Below are 14,426 nucleotides of genomic sequence, written 5' to 3' on the forward strand. Positions count from 1 at the left end.
GAGGCGTCGGGGTCTGTCCTTCGTGCGGGCGATGCGGGCAGCGGGCTGCAGAGGCCGTTCAGCTGCCAGTCCCGCAGCGGCGTCGGGCTGTAAATCAAATGCCGCGGTTTAGAGCTTGGTGTTCAGGTTGTTACTGTTCTGTTTGTTCATTCTGTTTTGTAGCTGTTTCCTTGGCTCTAGCTCTGAACGGCGTCTGCACAAACACTATTAAATTAATAGTGGGGAGGTAAGTCTCGTCGTGTTATCAATGGTAGCTTTAACTGTTGAGAGACGTGAAGACAGACTGACCAAAACACCTGATCGCCCAACAGTGCTGCTGCAGAGCACGCTGAGTAGAGCGGGGCTCTCTGGTGCCATCCTTGCCCTGTGCGAGTGGCGCACAGCTCCATCGGGTGACATCCAACCGTGGCAGGATGCTTCTTTGCTTGTCTGGTTGGTGGATCCAGACGGAGTTTGAAGGGCAGGGTGAGAGCTGGAGTCAGCTCGTTAAACTGGCAGCACAGAAGGGCAGAGTCTTGCGGGAGTTCATGTGCCAGTGCTATGTCTGATTAAACCGGGGCCAGCGGAGTCTCTGGGAAATCCAGCGCCTGCATTTTGTGAGAAGCTCTTACTGAGTGCGGGGTTTCCAGGTTCCCTCCAGATCCACGGCAGAACAAACCGCGGAGCTGGGCGGGAGGAGGACTCTTATGTAGGTCATTTTTAAGGGAAGCAAAAATTTGAGTGAAGGGCTCAGGAAAATACTACTAGATGAAACTCTCTGGAAAATAAATCTTTTTAGGTATTTTTTTGATCTTTGTAAAAATAATAAATGAGAAATAAATATTTGACTTGAATCTGTACATTATTTAAAGCAGTCCAGTGCTACACTTGTGAATCACCGCTTCTGCAGCTCCGAGGAAGCAGTAGCTGTGCTTGAACCCTCTCTGCCACAGTTCTGATGCCCTGACAGTAATGCTGCTTGGCACTTTTATTTCAAGAGTGCTTTTGAGATATAATTAAGAACATCTGCAGCGTTTTCTTCAGACATGAGCTCATCTTGCCGGCACTCCAAGCCAGCGAGTTGCTCTGTCAGCTTGCCTCCGAGTCTGTGGTCACTCACCTTGCTTCTCTCCGTGGTTTGTTAGCTCAGGCTCGGTGTGACACCAGTCCAACCTCTGTGCTGTCGTTCAGCTCAGAGCAGGCTCGAAAGGGACTCCGAGGTTTGCCCAGTGCAGTTAGTCAGCATCAAGGCTGGCATTACAGTTTGGTGGTTGTTTTGGTGCCAGTCTTGCAGCTCTCAGCTAGGTGTGCCGGCACAGCTCGGGCAGTGTTTGGGGCTGCCACGCTGCTGTGCTCTGTCACGGGAGCTGCTGTGCAAGATGGATCGCCCTTGGCAAGAGCAGCCTGCATGTTCAACTCCAGCCACAGCTCCCGCTTGCATGGAGGCTTCCCTGAGAGCCTGCTCCAACAAAAAGAGGCCTTGAATTGAGGGTCGCAGTTCAGTGGTGGACTTGGCAGTGTAAGGTTTGCTCTAGGGCTCTGTGATGTGAAGGGTCTTTACCACCCTAAATGATTCCATGATTTCTCTTGCTGTGTTAATGCCGGAGGGAGTGAGCTCTGTATGTAATAAGCAGTAAATGTAATGATCACTTGGAGGTTTCTTTGTTACTACAGCTTTTATATTTTTAATATCCATGGTGTTTTTTGTAGACCGCGTCCCGATTTCTTTTACCGCTGCTTTCCAGATGGAGTGATGAACTCTGAAATGCACTGCACAGGTGATCCAGATCTGGTGTCTGAAGGCAGAAAAAGCTTTCCGAGTATCCACTCTTCCTGTAAGTTCATTTAAACACAGTACCTCGTTTGTAAAATACTCTCCTGTCTGTTGTGGAATTGCTCTCTTTTCGTTAGCTCATGAACCTGGACCTCTGTATGAGGTCACCGCTCCCAGAAGTTTCTCGCTGCAAATGAAGTTGTGAGCCTGAAACCCCTCCTTATCTACAGCACCCCCTGACTTCACCAAGAGCCATAGCAGGACTATAAGTAGAGACTTCACTCTTCAAGGCTGAAGAAGTGTGTGTTGAGGTGGTCTCTGTTCCTGCTGCAGAGCTCTGTGTGCAGCCTTTGTCCGTGTAGTGAGTTCTTCCATTGTTCTACCCCGCTGAAGTAGGAGCTGTGACAAGGCACGTGTGACCTGTGTACTTTTGACCAGGCTGAGTTAATATCTTTCAGGTACTGGTTCTGTTAAACCAAAGTTCAAGTCTTAAAGACAGTTCAACTGCTTTTATTGTCAAGGTTTCTTCAGGGGAGGGTGTATGCCTGAAGGTGAAAGGGTAGACAGGACAACGCAGAGATGACGTGGCATCATTTTGGTGCTGTTCATCCTAATACAGTGGGTACAGAGGGAGGTCAGGAAGTCCCTGGAGCACGAGGAGCTCTCGTATGTGACAGTGGAAGGCTGATACTTCCATTCCCTGCTTGCTTTCTCTTTTTGACAGCATCTGCTGCTGGCCGTGGCTAAAAAGGGGATCCTTGTCTGAGGGGGCCTTATTGTGAGGGGTTCTGGTCACCGCCCTGGGCAGATGTCTGCTGCCACTGGACTGCCGTGCCTGGGCAACGGCGGCAGTGACTGGGAGGGAGCTCTGGTCCCAGCTCCAGCGAGCAGAGGAGAGTAGCTAGAATGTCTGGACGTTGCTGTGAGCACGACAGCACAGCGGGAGCATGTCGGGGGGAACGCTTGTATCTGGAGTGTCCTATTAGAGGAGCAGGAAACAAAGGTCTGTTGGGCCCAGTTTGGAGTTTCTCTGGTTTCTTGTCTGCTCTGAGGACAGCACAGTCACTTGTCACTCCGCTGGGCTTTGAGGTGGTCCTCAGTCTAGGTCCGATGGTTTCATCAGTTACTCCTAGGTTATGCTCTGTCCTGACAGGCGTTTAGGTGGCTTTGTGAAAACTCCTGTGTCTGATTTAGTTAGTTGTATTATCTCAGATGTTTGCAAACGTTCCGTTCTCTGTCTTGAGGAGATGACTTCTAGAGTGTTTTGTGTCAACTGTCTAATAAAGCTTCTTTTCATCGGTAAAATAACTTGATTACTGTGAGCTTTATTTGGTTTTTTGGCCAGCCGTGTTGGCTGCCTTGTGCTGCTCGGTTTCCGAGAACTGCCAGTGGAGTACCAGTAAGTCACATCTCTGGACTTTGTTTCTCTGAACTTTTTTTAAAGTAATAACTTCAGGTTGTCTAATTGTGCAAAATTACGTATTGCAAACAAGCTGGCTGATGAGACAAATGAAATTCTGAGCAGACCCTTCTCCCTTTTTGTTGTTCGAGTCCCAGAAACGGGTGGAGGAGGAGTGTGGGTGTTTGTGGACGTGTGATGAGCTGTGTAGTCCTAAGCTATACACCAACTTAGCTGCCTCCAGTGGGGTTTATAAGCTTTGATGACTAAAATTAAAGAGTCAGCAGGGGATATCTCGTATGCTGTTAGAACGAAGGAAGTTCATTGCTGTTGCTAATCTGTCTTCAGGTACCTGGTTGTCACGCTTCGTTGCAATCCTCTTGGTTATCTCCCCAGTGTGTAACAACAAAGGCTTCCGATCAGTGCAGGTGTACACCGATGTACTAGAATTTACCCATTAGCCCTCAGCAAGCGTGAGGGGTGGTTGCTTTACTAAACTGCTCCAGTTTGCTCCGAGGTTGCAAGGTGTGACTTGCAGAAGACACCCAGTGTGTTTTGTTTTTCCATAAATGACGTAGAAGGGCTCCATGAGCAGCACACCCCGCTTGGCTCTGGCACGTGGACCGGTTCCTTTACCCAGACTGCTTGTCACACAGCCAAGTGCTTTGTCCCTGAGCCGGTGGGGCAGCCGTAGGATGCGTACTGGGGGGTTAATTTTAACTGGTGTTGGTTCTGTAAGCTCTGAGTCACGTTACTGCAGCTCACACAAAGTTCACTTGGAGCAGAACGGTGGCCCAGTGTATTCAGACTAAAAGTGGGAGAACAGCTTTCTTCCATCACTGACGAACATAATGTTAGCATGGGGCTGAGCTGACTAAATTTCCCCCTACAAAGCTGCTTATTACAGTGTGATAAGAATGAAGAGATGTCACACTGCAGTAATGTTTATCTGGTGGTAAGTGTGTGCTAGAGCGAGGCAGTTCTACCGCTGTCTGGAGCCTGGTGTTATAATATCTAAATTTCTGACAAGACTGTGTGTTTGGAAACCTTAAAATCTACACGTATCTTAGATTCCTAGTGGAGAAGGAAACCATTTAAATTTGATAATCTTGCAGTGCTAACCTCTGCTCCTCCTGTGTAACAAAATTAGTGATTTATTACTGTCGGGATCATCAGTGTGATTTTACCAGGACTGGTTTGTAGCTGTGATAATAAATTTAGTTTCTTGCTGTAAGTTGGGAGGCTGAGAGCTGACGAGAACTGTAGTACCTCTGTTGGAATGGTAGTTACAAGCAGCCCACTGCAGTTTCCTATTTTCTAAGTCACTTGAACTCATGAAGAACATAAGTGGTGTAAAAGCTGCCTGGCAGCCCATGAAGTGAGGTGAGAAGCTTCAGTCCAGAGCCGTTCCATCTTCAGATCGGTTTTTCTTAGAGCGTTCCTTGGACAGGCTGTCAGTCGGAAGCTTGGAGGACCTAAGATGTCACCCGTGCAACGTGATGCCTTGAGCAAGGCAGTCAGTGGCGCTGTGAGCACGCTGTGGGAACGCAGTGTGGGGATGGGGAACGGGAGGGACGGTGCTGATACCCCCAGGTGGCCTGACCTGACCTCGTGTACTCAATAAAAGTGTTGAGATCTACCTGCCTGTCACTGGGAGTCAGCCTGTGCCCCGAAGGAGAGGGCATTGTCCTGGTGAGAGCACAGGTTATTTTCTTGCCTTAAATCACCAGGTCCTTCATCTCCTGGTCGAGGAGAGCCTGTGGTGCAGAGAGGAGGAACAGGTGGAGTGCCGAGCTGTTCTGGAAAGCCGACGAGTGTCTTGCAGGTAGATGCAGACTATGGTTTGCCTGAAGCACTTGAGGCATTTTGTACCAAATCAGAACAGGAGGATGGTGGTGGTGTTCCTCCCTTCTCTGAACAAGGAGCAGAACTCCACCTGCCGTGGAGACACACCAGAAATCCGGTGTGAAGGAAATGCTGAATCTTGACGTGGTTTGCTGTCTCAGCGGGAGGGGAGGGGTTAGTCCATCGTGATGTAGCTCGATCAGTGATGTAACTCTGATTCTACGCAGAGCATCTGCGAGCAGATTGCAGTTGCCGGTTTTGGCCTCAGCTTTATCTGAACTGGTATTTAGGCTCTGTTTTTCAGCTGAGGGATTGCTGCCAGGTTTGAGGAAGTTGCATGAAACTGGTTTTGATACCTTTGAGCTGAAGGAAAGAAGAATGTCTTGGTGAGAGTGCAGTTTACCCTCCCTGGAGCCTGTGCTGCTTCGTCTTGGTAGCCGGTGGCAGATGTGAGCCCGTGATCGTCACGACTACCCACAAATGCATCTTGACATTGATGTGTCTGCTATGAATAGATGAAAAATCACTCGCTAGTCTGGTTTGTGTCAGCTTATAGTTTGAGTCACAGAACTGCTAGGTTGAAGGTACCTCTGGAAGCCATCAAGTCCCAACCACTGCTCAAAGCAAGGCCAGCGAGGTCAGTTCCTCAGGATGGTGTCCACCGGAGTTCTGCATGTACCTGAATTTGGAAACTCCACAACCTTTCTCACAGGGAAATCTGTTCCAGTGTTTGACCACCCTCAGTGTTGCTTCTTATGTTTAAATGCAGTTTCCTGAACTTCAGTTTGTGCCCATTGTCTCTTCTCCTTTTCCTGGCTACCGCTGAGAAGAGCCTGGCTTTACTTTCCCCAGTAGAGGACCTTGCACTTCCCGGTGCTGAGCTCCAGATCTGTGCCAGCTATTGATCCCAGCCGATGCTGGTGCATTTGACAGCAGCTGTCTGAAAAACAAACTTGATAAAAATTAGTCAATGGAATAACGCAGTGGCTGCAGAGATAATTAAACTTACAATTTCAGGTTGGATTTGATATATTCATGGGAATAAAAGCAATAAAAAAATACCACTTTGTGTATAAAAGTGCTGCACTAGCAGCAAAATAAATGAAGTACTTGTGTGGTTTTATTTTTGTAGCTACAATTTTGTTTCTTAAATTAGTTTGAAAAGTTGACTTTTGGCTAAACTGTGTCATTGATTTTTTGTTTTTTTAATAGAAATCTTTATTAGATTCCAGAGGTTCCTTTTTGCAAGGAAAAATTGAGGTTTGAAGAAATTCTTTCACGGTAACATCTCCACTTGGTTTGGACAGCTTCCAGAGTGAATGCTAACACGGTGCTGTACAAGAGCTCCGATTTCCGGTGTGTGTGGTTTTGTTTTGGGTTTTTTTTTCATGTTTGTGTTATATTGGCTGAAAGGGAGTTGTAGCGATTACTGTTGAATGCAGCTGAAGAAATCAGAGAATGTAATCAGAAATCTGAGGTGAAGTATGTAATCAGTTATTTGGCTGTGGGGAAAGTAACAGTGACTGTCTGTCGTATCATACGTTGTTAAATTACCTCCTTGATGGATGGAAGTGTCTTGATGCGTTCGAGAGAGTAACGGTCTTTTAGAAGGGAAGAAGAAAAATATTTTCTCTGCCTTTGAAGCTCTAGTTTACACTTACCTCACAGTCTTCACAGACAAGTTGGTAAAGAATATGTAAGCATTCAACTTTTACATATTGGTTGACCCCATCTTTATAAGGAATTTATGTTTTTCGAAGAACCCCTTGCTTTCACTGTGTGTTTTTAATCAATTGTACTTCTTATACAAGCAAGGCCTCGGCAGTAGCAGGTCCCTGCTAACGTAACTGCCGCTTGCAGTGACCCGCTGTGCAAGGCGGTACCACCATGAAGGGCTTTTCACAGATCCGTTATGCAGGACGAGCCGTCGCAGGTACGAACTCATTGCAGATCAAGGTGTGCGTCTCTGTTTCCAGCACAGTCTTGCTCTGGTCAGAGTCGATGCCAGAACTGAATTGCCCACGGAACTGGAGTCTATTAAGTCGTCATGACGACATGAGTCGTCAGCAAACAGGGCTAACGGAGCAGTGACCAGGGAGTTAGGATCTTAGTACCTCCTGTGGCCCTTAACAGGCTTTGGGGAAGCATGGCCAGAGGAGCACCTTCCCCACCGCAGAGGCTGTTCCTGTCCAGAGCACGATATGCACGTTACAGGAACACTGGATGTGAGGTCAGCTGCGCTTGTTTGTTGGGAGGAAGAACAGTGTCTTTAAGAAAGGAAGAACAAACAGCAATAGGAAAAAAGTAATTGGTTCCCCTCTTCTGCTGGCATAACAAATGAGATTACATCTTCAGATCAATCCTGAACAGTAATTTCCTTCTTTAAGTAGCCAGATTCCATTAGGACTGACAGCGGTAATCGCTCAATCTGTTGTAACAAGCTTAAGAATATGTAAGAAAACTTCTTCTGCAGAGATCCCCCAGCCCTATCCTCGAATGAGGAGGGAGGAATCCCAGCTGACCTTTTTTCATTAACATTTCTTCCTTTGGAGCAAGGTCAGCCCTGTCCTGCAGAGGTGCGGGCTGTGCCTGCCTTTCCCTGCAGCACTGCTGTGTTTCCCAGAAGCGGAGTTGCTCGGTCGGGTTCTTAGGCCCGTCCTTCAGTACAGCTCCTCAGACAGTGGCAGGGGCTCTCCTGGCAGGCTGGTGTAGCTGTCGGGGTAGGCATTTGGTGGTTGTCACTGGAGGCGTGTGGCAGTAGGGGAAATGCCTGTGTGCTGCATCACCTCCCTCGGCCCTCCCAGAGCACCCATCCCATCTTGCCTAGGAACAGCAGTGTACCAGCTGTAGAGCAGTACTCGGATTTCCAGAACAGAGCCGGGGAGTGCTGAAGGGCGGTGCTTCACCCCTTTCTCCGGGAAGAATCAACAGCTCAGTTCCACAAGCTGTCAAGAGTTTGCTCAGGTGCCAGTTTACCAGGCAGCTGTAGTCCATATACCGGGATAAACAAGGTGGCTCTTTATCCGGCTGCTTTATGAAAAGATGTAGCCGTGCAGGGATGTGCTCATCTGTGCCACCACTGAGAGCACACCAACAGTTCGGGTGTGAGGAGAGGCCCTCACCTGCCCATCAGTCTTTCTGCAGACACTAGGCTTGCTGCTGAGCGGTGTAGCTGCTCCTTGCTTCTCCCCAGCACCAGCCCTTTTCCTCAAGGTGAGGAAGAGAGCCGGAGCGTGAGGTGTTCTGTCTCGCTGCTATCTCGCAAAATTCAGCGGACCTTCTGGAGGAAAAGCTGTCGGTATTGTGATTCTTCGTGAGGACCTGTTATTTAGCAGGACCAAGGACTGCATGAAAAATCAGAAATCGTACCAGATAAGCCAGTGGCTTTCTTGGTCTCTGGACTGTGATTTGTTGACTTGCAGACCACTGTAATTTGTGATTTACCCAGGATACCAAAGAGGTGGGGGGGGCTTTGTATTTGTATTTGCTTTTCCTAGTCTGGAGACCAGCTCGTGCAGGGAACTCTGCAGGAGAGACTTCAGAGCAGAGTAACCAAAACCATGGAGGCATCTTGAATCCTGGGTCATTAACGAGGAGTAGAACGAGTGACTCTGTGAGTCAGCGTGGTTATTCCTCAAGTGCCGGGGAGCTGAAGTTGAAGAGTGAGCTGGAAGTATGAGTAAATCTCTTGAGTTTAGCTTTGGTAAGCCGGTTTTCCCAGCAGCTATAGCTGTTTTGTGGTTATTGTAGCTACTCAGTTTACTTTTATCTGGTAAAAGCTTAATTACCTTTGAGTCTAATTCTCCCTTTTCTCTTGCCTAACTTCAGCATTTCAGGTAAATTTGTAAGCTAAGGTTAGGGTATAAGCCTGGTTCCACAGCCCACAGTAGACTTTGTTGTGATGTTGTGGATTTCAGCTGTTTGTAAAGCTAAAACCATTGTTCTTCTGCCTGACCTTTTCAGTTAAAAGAACTTTGAGTTACCCTAGAGATCTAAAGATCAATTTTCATCTGTGAGCTGCAGTGACAGCTCACCTCGGAAGGCTGAAGACTAATTTGAAAATGGATGGCTATCAGCTCGACTCAGACAGAGGAGGCTGGCACATCGGTTTTTGACCCTCTTTAAGGAAGAAGTCTCATTACAGCACTGTCGAATATTGAGATTCCTTGAAATTACCATTGCCCCATCGTGCTGACATCGTGCTGACATCGTGCTCCGAAATCCATTTGGTGTGGTTTTGTGTGGCGTTTCTGTGTACAAACAAACCCAGTGCAGAGATGATTCTAAACCAGCTGTGTTGTTAGCTCTTCCTTACTCATACATCCGTCAGCGTGGAGTTTTCTTTAAGGTGGGCAGGCTCAACAGCGAGCTCTTGTAGGCAGCGCTTGGGAGCAGAGAGGAGCTGGGCTGCTCTGCTGCGTAGGAGAAGCCTGTGGGGTAAATAGCCCAAGCAAAACCACGGCGTTGTTGCATGTTCATTGTAGTCACTGCATGAACACGTTTCTCTGCCGTCTTCTAACTTTAATTTCAGATCAAACCTGGCCCTGTGAAGGATATCTCTTCATCCTCCTGTGCAAAGAGGAAAACAGAGGATCGTAGGTCTAGGCAGAATTCCTGTTTTGAGAACTAGAGGCTGATACTTGTGTGTGCATTTGCCCTCGGACCCATCAGCTGTGGAAGGGTCTGATCAGGACTGACTGCCAGAAACACCCCTGAATCTTGGTGGGGTAATTTGCCACGTCTGTAGAGACCAAGGGTAAGACTTGCTGTGGCAGCATTTTCATTCTGATCAGGCAGGTGCTGTTGAACACCGTGCTGTGACAGTCCCCTCGTGCAGCACGGTGTTTCACATCACGAGGTGGTCTTCGAGCCCACGGTAAGAACGCCCAGGGTATGTGTGAGTGTTCTGCCTAGACTGGAACTACTTGGAAGTAAACCCAACCATTCTGGTTCCATGGGGACTTTAAATCTGTCTACAAGGTGATCGTCTTCATGAGTTGGGTGTGCGTTTTCCGCTCTAGAGGAGCTAGTTGTGATCAGTCTCCAAATGCTGCTGGTTGACTCAAAAGCCTTTTGAGCAGCTGACTTACATAAGTACATGTTCTTATAATCCAAATAAATGGGAGTCAATCCAGAATTATTTCAATAAAAACAACAGTATCAACTCTGATTCTGCTGTAAACAAAAGACAAATAAATTGATAAAAGCCTTGAAATTGAATTATGAAGTTCAGTTGGTAGGCACCTTCCCTCAGAGGTGGCTGACTGATTTAGCAGACTGCAGCCATCTCAGCCATAAAGATTTCTGCAAACATTAATTTAGGTCTCTTGAAAACAAGGGGATATTAAACGTCTCTTGAGATGAAAGCTATGAGATAAATGCAGGAAATCAAGCATATTATTTATTTCAGAAAAAGTACAGAACATCTGCAGAAAGCCTCGTGCTATTACTGTCAATTCTCTACAGAAAGCAGCAGCTATTCCACAGAAGTAAGCAGGTAATTTTGTTCCCTCCCTGCTGCAGAGGACTGAGCAACTGCTGGTCTGGGTTTTATCGAATGAAACCGGCACAAAAATGCTTATGCAAAATATTTTTATGTTTTAAACTATTTTTAATTTTTAAACTAATACATCTTCATTGCAATCAACTGATTTTCTCTTAAGATTTATAGTTTTCGCTTGTTGCAACCTGAATGAAGTGGTTTTAGAAGACTCTGTGCTTGGGCTTCCCACATTCTGTTTAAACAACCAGAAACTTCTGGAGAATGACTGTGCCGGGAGTTTCTGGTCATGTTGGAAGGCAATATCAGCTGGACTCGTGGGTGGAACTGTCAGTGGATAATAGCACAGGAGGTCTTTTAAAAAAAATTCACTCGTGAGGCAGGACGAGGGAAGGAGAAAATCTTTGGATGATTTTATAGAGGGAATTAATCAGAAAATAGAAATTGGAATGGTTGATCGGATGTTTTTGGTATCATAGCATTGCCACAGACACCCGGGACTAAATAGGATTTGAACTGGTGAGGGGTGTTCAGTGACGCAAGTTCTCTATCATGTGATGAGCCGTTTTGTTCTTCACTGTATTAGCCTGTCGTCTTTGCTCCCTGGTATCCAGTGATATGGTGATAGGTTTCAAAGCGTGTCAGGGAGGGGGGGGGTTTAGACTGGACTGAACAGGCATCCTAGAGAGGCGGTTGATGCCCCAGGCCTGTCAGTGTTTGACAGGTATTGGAACAATGTCCTTAATAACATGCTTTCACCTGTGGTCAGCCCTGAAGTGGTCAGGCAGTTGGTCTAGATGGTCACCGTAGGTCGCTTCCAACTGAAAATATTCCATTCCGTTCCATTCTGTCCCGTTCTCCATATTCCCTGCTCTGGCTGTCTTCCTTCATCACTTGCTTGCAATCGGTAAGTTTGTGTGGATGGACTCAGCAAGATCCTGTTCAGAAAAATGGACCTACTAGTTGCTGTAAATTGCTGAGGAGTCTAAAGGCGGGGGTTAAGGGGTATTTACGGTACCAAGCGATGGACGAGGATGTAATTTTCTGGTATTGTTTAGCTTGGTAAAAAGGCTACAGTCTGCAGGGGAGAGTATCCCCGTGTGCAGGGAATGCCCCTTGCCGTGGGGTGGGTAAGCGGGAGGAGTTTGCTGTAGGATGTGCCTGTTGAGGGTCTGGCCTTGACTCTGTAACCAGAGCTGGTCTGTGGCTTAGCCTGAAGTGCCTGTTCACCTCTAGCCATTCTGGTCTCGAGTGCTGGCTCACACACCAGTGTCGGCGCTTGTTGGGGCACGTCCCACTCCTCTGAGCTAAACTCTGCTTGTTTGGGCAGAAACCATTCTCAGGATTACTCCTAAATTAGTTTTCTGTCCAGTGCACTCCTTGGTTTGGGGGGAAGCAGCGAGAAATCTCTTGGTTTTTTTCCTTCTTTAAAGCAGTTATGAAGTCTCTGACTTTATAGGGCCAGGAGTCCCGTCTCCTTGGCCTGACCTGTCACCTTAGGCAGGTGAGGACTGCCACAACAGTTCGTAAAAGAAATGGCACCCTTGCAGCTGACTGGCTGATTGGTTACTATTTTATTTTCTCTGTGTCTCCACATTGAACTGTCCCCTCTGTGCTGCGTGTCACCGTGTGGTGCCATACCGCTGGGTCACTCCCGAGAAGCCGCCTCCTCTGACGGTATCACAGCTCCTTACACCGTGTGTGCTGGCACCAGGTGTCCCCGATGATGTCCCGTTGAAGGAACATGGTGTTTGTGGTGCGTTTTGCCAGGTCACTAAAAGGAAAAAGGAGATATTATGTCTTTAGAGTGAAAGCACAGGGAGCTCCTTCTCTCCCTTTTCACTAAATAATTGAAATTAATCAGTTGTAAAATGAAAAGATTTATACATTTTAAAAGCCAATCATTTCTTCGAAAAATTAAAATTATTTAGGTGCTTCAGAGTGAAGAAATTATTGAATTTCAATAGAATTGTGTTCTATCCCATGATGATTTATAGAAAATGGTACCGCAGTACATGTAATTATAGTTGGGTATCTAAGTTTGAGCTGTTAATTACCTTTAACAATTTCATGGAGGATAGTCCTATTTCCTTTAGCTGAAAGTGAACATTTTAAGGACCAGATGAGCTACGAGCCACAGGGTTTTGGCAGTAATTGCTGCTGCTCCCCTATTTTCAAGATAAATCTCTTAATTAGCAGCTGTATGGCAGCATCTCTCTGAAATATTTCATCCTCTTAAAGACGAATCCAGGGAAATAGGGAATGGATTTCTTAGATATGCAAGGAAAAATAAAATCTCCTGAGGGGTTTATTGGCTTCTTAATTCAAACTGTGAGTATACTCAGGAATGGTGGTGGTTAATGCTCTCACCTCTTCTCTAACACATTTACCTCTCGGTTCTCAATAACAGGGGCTGTTTGAATTCAGGAGGGGCTTGTGAGAGGAATTCTTTAGTGTAGTTCCCAGCTTTCGTTATAAATCACCTCTTGCTAGTCTGTTTGAGGTTCAGATTATGTCTGTGTCTCAAGCACGCCTGAATTTATAAAAGTGTGGGGTGTTAATATCATGTCAGAGTAGAACAGTGGTTCCTTGTTGTTATTGATCCTACCTAGCAAACGTGTTCTACACGTTGTCTTTAAATGTACATCCCTGAAAGATTGATGTAAATACGTGGCATGGTGAAAGGAAGGACAAGGAGTCAGCAGGATGTGATCTGTTATCAAGGATACAACTGGTGGCACATGTATGGCAAAGCTGGGGCCACGAAGTTACCCTGATCCAGTGCTGAACTGGAAAGAAAAAATAGCTCTTGACAGGGATTATTTGTAGGACAAAATTGCTCTTGACAGGGATTATCATAAATCAGCCGGTGCCGATACTTTGTGTTAGAGGTGGGGAGCTGCTGATCTAAAGCTTGTGGCGAGGTACTGTGTTTATGCTAAGGTCTAGCAGAAAGAAAAAACTCTTCTCTGGTTATTGATAACTGACAGGGTAGAAGCCGTTTAATTAGTACAGACCTGTCTGAATTAACCTGGCAACCCCTATCTCAGTTTTCATTCTTTTATCTCAAGAAACTAGTATCAGGACTTTATTTCATAAGGGATGCACGTCTGATCTAACAACAAAAAAAAAGTCAGTCAGCACTTGGTATTCCCGATGCCTGGAAGGAGAAGAGCACGTTAGGCCAGGACCACGCTACAGCAGCACCATCCTGGCTGCGTTCAGGGACCAGAGGCATCCCGATGGCATTCTGTCCTGGGTTTGTCTGACACAGGGGCATTAGTTAGACCTAATTTCACCAAGTGTAACTGAGACGCCTGGAGATCTTGGCAGTGAGTGAAGAGTCGAGCCCACAGCTTGCAGAGAAGGGTGGCTTCCTGCCTGCCCCGCTGGGGGACTGGGGCTCTGGCGGCGTCTGTTAATGGGCAGGCTGCTCTCATCAGTTCATGAGTGCCGACCCCTCCTTTCCGGAGGGACCCCGGCCTCTGAGCCCGTCAGGCTCCTCTCTGCTGTGTTCCTGGAGAACAGGGTGTTGTTCAAGGTGTCTGCCAATGGAGACGGCAGGGCGGGCTATGGGACGGGTGCGCTTCTAGGAGTTCTTGTAAAGGGCATCATCAACTGAGCAGATCAGGACTTCGTCCTCGGTTTTTGGAGGCAGTGAGATGCACCCTGAGGCCCCGCTGGGTATTTCAGGTGTCATGAGGCATCTTGAAAGGTGCAGGAAAATAAAACACATCAGAGAAAACAGAATGGGTTCACGAGAATCATGACAGTCCTGTGAAAGCAGCCTAAGGACTAATCCTCCAGCTACTTGCTTTGCAGATAACAGAGGTCTGGTTTTGTTCTAACACGTCTCTGTCTCCACTATCTCATTTTTTGTTTCCCAAGTCCCTGCATACATTTGTGTTTTGTGATGTGCTTTTTGTGTT

At 47.0% G+C, this 14,426-nt stretch overlaps 1 protein-coding gene across 1 annotated transcript in view; it reads left to right on the forward strand.

Moving 5' to 3' along the window:
* The window catches only part of PPAPDC1A (phosphatidic acid phosphatase type 2 domain containing 1A), a 36,686-nt gene that overhangs the window by 12,821 nt on the left and 9,439 nt on the right, over positions 1-14,426 (forward strand). The window contains exons 7-8 of the mRNA XM_010139418.1: positions 163-226; positions 1,690-1,814. Of these exons, the coding sequence (XP_010137720.1) occupies positions 163-226; positions 1,690-1,814 (189 nt within the window). The remainder of the gene's footprint in view (positions 1-162; positions 227-1,689; positions 1,815-14,426) is intronic.

The sequence above is a fragment of the Buceros rhinoceros genome, unplaced genomic scaffold (genome assembly GCF_000710305.1).
Source record: "Buceros rhinoceros silvestris isolate BGI_N320 unplaced genomic scaffold, ASM71030v1 scaffold21477, whole genome shotgun sequence".
Taxonomy (NCBI): Eukaryota; Metazoa; Chordata; class Aves; order Bucerotiformes; family Bucerotidae; genus Buceros; species Buceros rhinoceros.